Source organism: Myotis brandtii, unplaced genomic scaffold (genome assembly GCF_000412655.1).
Source record: "Myotis brandtii unplaced genomic scaffold, ASM41265v1 scaffold469, whole genome shotgun sequence".
In the NCBI taxonomy this organism is placed as follows: Eukaryota; Metazoa; Chordata; class Mammalia; order Chiroptera; family Vespertilionidae; genus Myotis; species Myotis brandtii.
Window position 1 is genome coordinate 103,926 of NW_005367911.1, and position 10,803 is coordinate 114,728.

Genomic DNA, 10,803 nt, shown 5'->3' on the forward strand with positions numbered 1-10,803 from the left:
GAGTGGCAACCAAGCAAGTGGTTGAGGGAGTGTGAGGACAGGGTCAGTGTCTTTCTCATGTCAGTATCTTCTGGGTCCTGGACTAGGGCTTGATGCCAAGAACTGCCGCAGAAATGGGGGTCATCTTGGAGCTTGAAGGGGTCCATAAGGCAGGTCCCAGCCTCATTCATTGCATCATTCACTCACGATATGAGTGCCTGTGTGTCAGGCAGTGTACAGTGTTCGTTCATAGTAGTGATAGTAATGATAATGGTAAGGTTATTGAATGTTGAATTAGTATTAGGGAAAGGAGATGGATGATAGTGACTCTTCACAGTTATTTTAGTGTGTGTTTGTATTGAGCCGCTGCTTTACCATCGCATAAAGTGCCAGGAGTAGGGACAGATCAAACAGAGCCCTAGGGTCACAGCCAAAGGCGTCAGTAATGGCCAAGTTCGAGGAGGACCGCCTCTCAGCCACCCAAGCCGCAAGCGGCCGTGGCACCCTCGGAAACCTTGATCTCTCGGGCAGTTTGGCACGTTCAGTTGTCACCACTTCCCAACTGGAAACGGAGATTGTGAACGTCTAGTGGCAGCCAGAGTGGCTAGTGCTGCCGGCCACTGTAGAAAACACACTCCTTGCCCTCTAAGCAAATCTGACCTTGACTTAGCCAGGGGTGTGTCGGGCGCCTGGCAGAGAGGATTGACTGAGTCCCTAGTGTTCCCCCAGCCATCGGGAGCCCCTTAACAAAACCAGGGCTCCTGATCAGGGCTCAGAGGGCAGAGAGGAGCCTGGATGAGCCATGTTTTCCGGGTGTCGGGATTTGCAATGATGTGGGCATGAGAGGCAGAGTGAGGGGGAAGACAGAGCAGCTCAGCTGGTGTCAGGAGAAAGGAGGTCTGCCCCCAGCTCCGCTGCTCAGCAGCCCACGTGAGCACATGCGCATCCGGCTGCTGTCCTGTCAGGCCGGAGTTGAAGCGCTGTCCTTCCTTCCTCACAGGGCTGACGCTGTGGCAGGCAAACCAGATCCTGTAGGACAAGGCGTTTGGTAACATATGAAAGGCTGTTTGAATTGGGATGTTGTTGTGAGATGAAATAAAGGAGCCCTTTGACTATTCAGATCACATGTGTTGTAACCCCCGTAAGTCCTGTTGGGGCCATTGCTCCCAAAGTGTTTACTCACCCAGGAAAGCATCAGCAACGTGGCTAGTGGCCTGTGGCAGGAAGGACCCCTCTGGGGGATGGGAGGAGGCTGCCATCCAAGGAAGGAGGCAGCCCGGGATATGCTGAGTTCATTCTTCTTCACGGATGTGCCACATATTCATTCAGCGGCTACTCGGTGCCAGGTACCATAGCAGGTGCTGGGCATACAGACCTGAAGCGGATATGGTTCTTCCGTCACAGAGCTCTCTGCCTGGACATTAAACAAATGAGCAGTCAAGTGTTAGAATAGGACTGATTCAGTGTCTGGCTCTGTCTATAGAATAGAATAGACCTCATTTAGCATTCACAAATCCCAGGGGTCATCCCCATTTTACAGACAGGGAAACCGAGTCACAGAAAGGTGAAGTGACTTGCTCAATGTTGCCTGGCTGGTAAGTGGCAGGGCTGGCTGGATTCAGACTCAGGCAGTCTGGCTCCAGAGCCCATTCTTAGCCACTTGGCTATACCACCACCACCACAGTATAGGGAGCATGAGGCCAAATGGAAGGGAGGAAATCAAGAAATACTGGTACTGCAGAGAGAGGTGAAAAACGAGAGGGTGCATGTCCATGCAGAAGGGCATTCTAGGCAGAACAGCTCAGGCATGAACCCAGTCTATTTGGGGCAGCTACTGGTAATGAGATATCGCTGGGGTGAGGGACGAGGGGCATCAGATGAGGGGAAGCTCTGGCAGGACCAGAGCACGGAGGGTGTCTTGCTTTGCCAAGAGGCTTAGCATCTTCTCCATCTTCCTCCCCCTGGGATTGCCAGTTGGTCCGTTAAGCATCCCCTGTCGATGTCCCCTGTCTAGGTCTGTGGCTCAAGACATCCCAAAGCTGCAGAAACTGGGCATCACCCACGTCCTGAATGCTGCTGAGGGCAGGTCCTTCATGCACGTCAACACCAATGCCAACTTCTACAAGGACTCTGGCATCACCTACCTGGGCATCAAGGCCAACGACACGCAAGAGTTCAACCTTAGCGTCTACTTTGAAAGGGCTGCAGACTTCATTGACCAGGCCTTGGCTCAAAACAATGGTAAGGAACCCGCCCCCCAGGAAACAATGGGAGGCAGCTTTTTAAATTTTTTATTTATCTGCATTGTTTGAAAGTATTACAGATGTCCCTTATTTTCTCCCCAAAGGGGGGCAGCTTTGACTGGACTTTTCCTTGGCAAACCTGTTGTTTCCTGTGATGAATGACTGAGAGCTTTAAGTCTGTCAAGTGGCCCCATGTGACACAAGATGTACAAACCTTTCATACAGTGGCAGCCTCAGGGTCCTCGTGTTTGATTTGACTTTGACGGAGGGTTCATTTCCAGCACCGCCCCTCCCCGCCACCCCCCCTCCCCCAATTCAAAGAGGTTCTATAATGAAGATTTAGTTCCCAGGATAAGAAGTGCTGAGGTGCCGGAGCTCCAGGCTGATTGATTCGGAAGCTCCACGGTGGCATCAGACTAGGTGCTTTCCCGCTCTCTCTCCTGCCACCCTCAGTGTTGGGCACTCCCCTTATGGTCCCAAGATGCTGCAGCTTTCTGGCTGCCACTTCCCAACAGGACAAAACACAGCAAAGGATGCAGCAGCCATCACTTGCTCGTGTTTCTCTCATTTAAAACAAATGTTTTTTAAATTGATTTCAGAGGGAGAGAGAGATGGAAACATCAATGATGAGAGAGAATTATTGATCGGCTGCCTCCTGCACGCTCCCCACTGGGGATCGAGCCCACTGGCCAGGTGCCCTGACGGGGGATTGAACCATGACCTCCTGGTTCATAGGTCGATGCTCAGCCACTGAGCCACACCAGCCGGGCTTCTCTCATTTTTTAAGAGCAAATAAAACATTCCCCGGAAATCCTCCAGTGCGATTTCCCGCACATCTCACTGGCTAGAGTTGGGTGATACGAGTACCTCCCAAGGGAAAGGGGCAGCCATGATTGGCTGAGGCTGGGGGTCAGCACACTGCAGCCCACACGCCAAATCTTCAAGTCAGATTTTAAATGCCTCCTGCAGCTCCGAAACGTAAGGTAAGACTGAAGCAGACCTGCTGAGGCGCTGGCAGCTGGGCAAGGCACGCCGGAGAGAAATCCTAGAAGGCCAGGGGCAGATATCTGCTGAGTGGGCTGGGCCACTTGCCCTTTCTGCTTTCAGCTGTTTCTCTCAGCAGCTGTCGTTGCCTTCATGCTGCCTCCAGCCTCATCCTTCCTCCCCACCCCAAAACTACCCAGGGGAAGGGAGCCCCATTGAGGTGTGACCGACCCTGTCCCCCTCATGCTAGCCTGCCTCTGCTACACAGATGCTTCTGGGGCCAGCAGCTTCCCCACTGAAATGATTGCCAGTGAACAGAGTTCTCTAGACGCTGGTTATCTCATGGTCGGGGCCCAGGAGGGAAGTTTGAGCGCCCGGGGAATCTGCCGACTTTACCATCAGGCCTTTCATGGTCGTCATGGTCCTGCATGTGTCCCCCCTGCCACTCCAGCTGTTCCGAGCTCCTGTGTGGGTGAGAACAAGGGTCCCGTGAAGGGGATGGATGTTGCTCTTGTGTGTTGGTGAGGCACCCACTCGGGGAACTTAGAGTCCTCCGACTTTGTTTCCTCTTTTCATACAACTGGGAACATACCCGCCTTTTTGTGATCACCGGCCTTAGCTCACATGGCCTAGGTCAGTGGTCGGCAAACTGTGGCTCGCGAGCCACATGCGGCTCTTTGGCCCCTTGAGTGTGGCTCTTCCACAAAATACCACGTGCGGGCGCGCACGTACAGTGCGATTGAATCAACAAAGCAGTTTAAAAATAAAAGGAACCCAACTCTCAAATGCAAAAACAAACCAAGACAAATCAAACACACCATTTCATGGCGCCCCAATTGGCCCACAACGCCTTGCAGCATCTGGCCCCCACCTGGCATGGTTATCTCCTCCTCTCCCTCTTCTATTCCTAGCACCCTGTCCCCAAAACACAGGCATTTTCCCACTGCCTCCCAACGCAGGAGGGGGAGTCCTCCACTTTCCTGCCCATCCTCTCTCTAGCCAGCGGACCCTAAGTCCTCAGAGTGGGGCGTTCCCTGCCCCAGCCCTGGTCACGGGACCAGTTGCAGAACAGTTGCCTCACCACCTGGAACACTCAGCACAGCCAGGGCTCACAGGGCCAATGTGAAGAGGAGGGTTCAAAGCCCATCCTTCCAGGCCCCCCAAACGCCACCTCCTCAGGGAAGCCTCCCTTGATCATCGGGGCTGCAAGTGACTGTTCCCTCCTGAGCACCCCTGGCCGTCCCCCTAACTCTCCAAAGTGATGGGCCCCTGACTCCCCTGAGCCCTGCACACTGTGGGAGGACAGTGAGTTTCTGTTGACCCGCTTGGCCAATCTCAGAAGCATTGACAGCTGGCATTAGAGCCCACGGAATTCATTTCGGTCACTTATTCAGTCATCACTTAGTGTCCCTGCTATGTGCCCAACGCTACGTCAGGTGCTGCGGAGACAGACAAGCGACACCGTGGACCCAGCCTGAGGGCAGGTGTCGGAGGAGAGGACACAGGCCCAGCACTACAGCTCGCAGTAGGGTTTGCCAGAGGACAGCGTCAGGAGAGGCAGGGAGAACTTTCCAGACTGATGACCTAGGCCCGTGGTTGGCAAACTGCGGCTCGGCAAACTGTGGCTCGCGAGCCACATGCAGCTCTTTGGCCCCTTGAGTGTGGCTCTTCCACAAAATACCACGTGCGGGCGCGCACGTACAGTGCGATTGAAACTTCGTGGCCCATGCGCAGAAGTCGGTATTTTGTGGAAGAGCCACACTCAAGGGGCCAAAGAGCTGCATGTGGCTCGCGAGCCACAGTTTGCCGAGCCGCAGTTTGCCAACCACGGGCCTAGGTCATCAGTCTGGAAAGTTCTCCCTGCCTCTCCTGACGCTGTCCTCTGGCAAACCCTACTGCGAGCTGTAGTGCTGGGCCTGTGTCCTCTCCTCCGACACCTGCCCTCAGGCTGGGTCCACGGTGTCGCTTGTCTGTCTCCGCAGCACCTGACGTAGCGTTGGGCACATAGCAGGGACACTAAGTGATGACTGAATAAGTGACCGAAATGAATTCCGTGGGCTCTAATGCCAGCTGTCAATGCTTCTGAGATTGGCCAAGCGGGTCAACAGAAACTCACTGTCCTCCCACAGTGTGCAGGGCTCAGGGGAGTCAGGGGCCCATCACTTTGGAGAGTTAGGGGGACGGCCAGGGGTGCTCAGGAGGGAACAGTCACTTGCAGCCCCGATGATCAAGGGAGGCTTCCCTGAGGAGGTGGCGTTTGGGGGGCCTGGAAGGATGGGCTTTGAACCCTCCTCTTCACATTGGCCCTGTGAGCCCTGGCTGTGCTGAGTGTTCCAGGTGGTGAGGCAACTGTTCTGCAACTGGTCCCGTGACCAGGGCTGGGGCAGGGAACGCCCCACTCTGAGGACTTAGGGTCCGCTGGCTAGAGAGAGGATGGGCAGGAAAGTGGAGGACTCCCCCTCCTGCGTTGGGAGGCAGTGGGAAAATGCCTGTGTTTTGGGGACAGGGTGCTAGGAATAGAAGAGGGAGAGGAGGAGATAACCATGCCAGGTGGGGGCCAGATGCTGCAAGGCGTTGTGGGCCAATTGGGGCGCCATGAAATGGTGTGTTTGATTTGTCTTGGTTTGTTTTTGCATTTGAGAGTTGGGTTCCTTTTATTTTTAAACTGCTTTGTTGAGGTATAACTGACATTGAATAAACTACGCGTGGTGTAATTTGGCAAGTTTTGACATATGTATACACTTGTGAAACCGTCACCACAACCAAGATAGTGAGCATATCCATCACCCCCCAAATTTTCCTCTGTCTCTTTGTGACCTCTCCCTTCCGCCCTCTGTTCCCTCCATTCCTAAGCAACCACTGATCTGCTTTCTATCACCAGACACCGGGACATTCAGTAGATTTTTAAATAAATGGAACCACACAGCATGCATGCCTTTTTGGTCTGGCCTCCTTCACTCGGCATAAGTACTTCATGTTTCATCCATGTTGTTGCACGGTCAATAGTCCATCCTTTTTAATGCTGAGGACTATTTGATCATATAGATGTACCATAATTTGTTTATCCATTCACCTGTTGATGGACTTTCGGGTTGTTTCCATGTTTTGCTTTGGACTGAAATACAAGATCCATATGGAGAAGTGGTCATGTCACGAGTATGTAAATCAGGGCACTGCACACACCCATGTACCAACCCCCGGATCAAGAGGTAATAACACAACCAGCACCCCAGAAAGTCTATAACGTGTCCAGTCTTAAACCCCTCTGCTCCTAACTCTTTACCACTGTCTCGTCTTCTAACAGCACACATCAGTCAGGCTGCTCCCCTAATCTGTGGCATCATACACATCCTATCGGTGTGTTTCATCCACGTGGTTTCTGACAACTTAAGCATGTCAATCATGTGGCCCGCCGGCCGCGAGTCTGACATGCTTGGGAGATTGTACATTCTTGTTCTTTATCCATTCTGCCATTGATGAGCCTTTGGGAGTCCCCACACTGGGACTATTGTGAACGAGCGTTCTGGTGCATGTCTTTTGGTGAACGTGGGTGCGCGCATTCCTGCTGGGCATGGATCTGGGGCGGAATTGCTGGGCCATAGGGGCTGCATGGGTTCCGCTTGAGTAGATACTGCTTCTCAGTTTCCCAAAGTGATGTGCCAACTTGCACCCCCTCCCCAGCCACATGTTGGAGTCCTGGCTGCTCCGCATTCTCAGGGACGCTTCGTGTTTTCTGTCTTCCTCATTTTAGCTATTCTGGTGGGCACAGAATGGCCTCGCCTTGTACTTGTCATTTGCATCTGCTGGGAGAGTTTTGACTGGAGTCACGGTGTGAGTGGATGGCCCCAGCTCACCGTGTCACCCCCTTTCTTACAGGCCGTGTGCTGGTCCACTGCCGTGAAGGTTATAGCCGCTCCCCAACTCTAGTGATCGCATACCTCATGATGCGTCAGAAGATGGATGTCAAGTCTGCCCTGAGCATTGTGAGACAGAACCGTGAGATCGGCCCCAATGACGGTTTCCTGGCCCAGCTCTGCCAGCTCAATGACAGACTAGTCAAGGAGGGGAAGTTGAAACTCTAGGGCACCCCACCGCCTCCTCTCTAGAGGTTGGACAGGGGGAGCCCTGGCCAGGGTGTCCGTAGCTGCCACGTTTAGGAAACAATGTACCCTGCTCCCAGCATCACCAGGCACTTGCCCACAAATCTGTCCCAACACCGCCCTGGGCCTCTCTCCCCCTGGGGAACATAAAGAAGCTTGCTGAGGGACAGTCTCGCTCCCTGGTGTGTCCTGTGCCTGCGATTTATGGTGTCCTCTCCCTGAGGTGGGGTCGCGGAGGGGGAAGACCTGCGACATGCATACTTCTGGAGGAGCCGGGGCAGGTCTGTGGACGTGTGAGGCCTGAGACGCTCACAGGGGCCCTCCTGGCCTCCCCGACTCCTTACCCCTGGGTCCTGTCCTGAGTGGGGACTGTAGCACCTCGAGCCTTGTAAAGGAACTATGCAAACTCGGGGCCCCTTCACCCCCATGTCTGTCTCCCCCGGGCTCCCTGCAGCCGCCCATCCCCTGCTTGCAGGCAGAGGCACTCCGTGAAGTCTGAAGCTGGCGTGGGGGAGCTGTCAGTTGTTAGTGGGTGAAATTCCCACGAAGAGACCACATTTGAATTGCTCCCTTAGGATTAAAGATGCCTAGACAGACAAAGAGGCCCTCGGGCGGGCAAACAATTCCCCCCGGAGGTCTCTCCCGAATCAGCAGTTTCTAAAATGCGAACCCTTGGGAGGCTCGAGGTCCGAATCCACGGGGATATTTCCCTGGGCCTGCTCTCAGTCACTTGGTTTGTTAGAAGAGCGATGCCTTGGGCATGGCTTATTTTTCTTTTTTAGAAAACAGGGTGTTGAAGTCCAGCCTATTTAAAAACCCCACCATTTGGAGAATTACAAGGGTTTTGTCCTGAATTATAGTGTTGGCGAGCCCAAGCCACTCGTGCTAGCTGCTTTTTGTCTCGGTTGCTATTCTAAGAACAGGAGGAGGAAGTTGGCCAATTACAGTTTGTGTGTGTGTGTGTATGGGTGTGTGTGTGTGGGGGGGGGGGTGGGGGGGGGGGGGGTGTCTCAGAAACACAGCCAAAGGACGGACGAGCATGGAGATGAACCGTCCCAGGCTCACGCCCTGCCCACGTACAGGTCGTTCTATGGCTCTCTGGTGCCATAAGACACTGGCCCTTCGGAGCAAAAATGACTCAGCCAGGCAGAAATGAAGCATGACGGAGTGTCCAAATGGAGCCGTTATCGGTGGTAGAGCAAGCAAGCAAACAAACAACAAGAAACAACTTTTTTTAGGAATGCACTAGCTCACACATGTGTGCGCACGTTTGTCAGAATATAGGATTTTATTTTCAACAGTCTTGTTAGAACTTTGCATGATTGTCGTCATGGAAAGTGATACAGTGCTGTATACAGGTTCCCTAACAGCCATGCCCCCAACACCTAGCACATAGGTGTCTGTTAGAAGTCCGTGGAATTAAACGTGTGTGTTTTTTTGAGCACCAAATATAGGTAGGGCATTGTTCTGGTGGGTGTACCAAGCTCCCAGAATCCTGAATTTGTGGTAGGATCACTTGCAAAGATTTGCAAAGGAGTCTTGCCTGAAGCGAAATATCAGGGACTTTTGTTGAATATTTAAAGTTGTTTTAAGTTTAAATCCAGGCAGTGTTACCACGTGGAGGTGTGGAATGTGCCTTTCTCAGTCGACCAGGAGCTTTCCGCCAGGACAAGGAGAAGCAGGCGTGCCTTTGGAACTCACTCGCAGGTGGCAAGGTCTCCATCTCAGCAGGGGCAGCACTGCGCAGCCTGACCAGCAGGGGCAGCACTGCGCAGCCTGGGCTGCACTCGTCTCTGTGACCACAGCAGCCCTGATATGCTGGCTGCCCAGACAGAGCCACCCAAGTGAAATGGCCATCCTCTAAACTCTGTACCTCAGTTTTCAGATAACCCTCCCACTTAATCCAACTTGATCCTCACAATAACCCTAGCTGGTGGATCTTCATGTATTGTTACCTTAAAAGAAAAAGGAGCTGGGGTCCTGGGGTTCAGGGTGATTAAGGACATGACCCCCTACATTGCCCAGTTTAAGGCAGAATTGATGCAATATTTCAGGTTTGCCGCTTCCTGAAGCTGAATTCTTTCTCTCATACGACACTCCTCCTCAAGAAATGAGCCCCCCCCCCCCCCCCCCCCCCCCCCCCCCCATCCAGGTGTGCTGCACCTGCCCTTGGCCCAGCCCGTGTGTGCAAGGGCCAGTTAGCTTTGTGGACAGAGAACAGCGATTCAAGCTGTGGTGCCAAGGGGGGTCTAGTGAAGGTTGAGACAAAGTTGGCACAAAGCCATCCGTAGTCCAGGAACAGGAGGTAAAAGACTGGGTTCGAATGTGTGACTCTTCTTCCAGGAAACATGTAGCCTCCCTAAGCCAGAGCTTTCTGCTCCACTTCTGGAAGAGGCTACGGATATGGGGCCCAGGCAGTGGTCACCCCACAGGACGGCCACAGCGACTTAGGAGCCCTTGAAGGCCTCTTCATGGGGGCCTGGGGGAAAAAAGTCAGTGGGAGAATTATTGCCTTTACTTTGGGACCACTTTTATGCTGATAACTGGGATTTCTTGACAGTCTGTAGGCTCAGAATCCCCGTATTTACTTCACAAGATTTAGCTCCTAATTCTTTGAGTAAAGTAACATCAAATTCTATCGTGTAAGAGTCAACACGTGCCCAGCGCTGAGGGGAAGCTGTTCCTGGGCAGCTTTACCCCCGGGAAGTGATGGACTAGGAACTCAGGGTGCCCTCACTCCCTCCCCTGACCGGATCCCTTTCTTCGACTGGCAGACCCCCAAATTAGAGCACCAAGCGTCTCCTCTATCTAAAGCAGTACACGTGCCACCGGCTGGTCTGTTTCCCTGCCACTCTGAATTACCTGGAGAGCATAAATCAGCATCTACAAAACAAGGGGACTCTGACACTCGGGTTTTCTAAGAATCCCCACTTGGAATTGACCGCCAGCTGAAAGTTAGAGGGTATGTCATAATACGGTGACCGCCAGGTGGCGCTGCGGTCCACCCGTGGTGAGGGATGATTTGAAAATGAACGTTGGTGCCTTTTGTGTCACAAGTTAATGTTAATAAGATGCTAATGTTTTAATCAGAATAAGCACTGATCTTATAATAAAGATATAAGCTTTTCTCGCAGGAGATTTCCTGTTATAAAACCGGTGTCAAGTATCACTGAAGAGCCAACGATGATGGTCCTTCCAAGTCAAGATTTTATTCTGATTGGGTCAGAGGCCGTCTCCGGCGGAGAGAGCAGATTGGCTGGAAGCTTACCTTCCCTCCTGTCAGCTTTCAGGGTAACTTGATTGTGAAAGTAACAAATTTTCTGGACAGAAAAGGGGGGAGGTATTAAATGGTTTGTTTTTTTAAAATAAGTTTAATGTCTGTTATATCACAAATCAGTGTTAAAATACTAATACTGTAACCAAAATAAATGTCTTATATTACCAAGAAATGGTCTCTTTTCGGTCCTTATCACAGTTGGTTGCTTTTATGCTTACCT

At 52.6% G+C, this 10,803-nt stretch overlaps 1 protein-coding gene across 2 annotated transcripts; it reads left to right on the forward strand.

Moving 5' to 3' along the window:
* The first annotated feature begins 902 nt into the window (after positions 1–902).
* Positions 903–10,398, forward strand: DUSP3 (dual specificity phosphatase 3). Of its 2 annotated transcripts, none has more exons than XM_005875655.2 (3): positions 903–1,027; positions 1,994–2,220; positions 7,083–10,398. In XM_005875655.2, exons 1-3 carry the CDS (start codon positions 918–920, stop codon positions 7,286–7,288), a joined length of 543 nt encoding a protein of 180 aa, XP_005875717.2. In that variant the 5' UTR covers positions 903–917; the 3' UTR covers positions 7,289–10,398. The 2 variants fall into 2 exon arrangements, with proteins under 2 accessions (XP_005875717.2, XP_014402755.1); XM_014547269.1 differs by lacking the exon at positions 903–1,027 and adding an exon at positions 1,273–1,325.
* Positions 10,399–10,803: the final 405 nt, after the last annotated feature.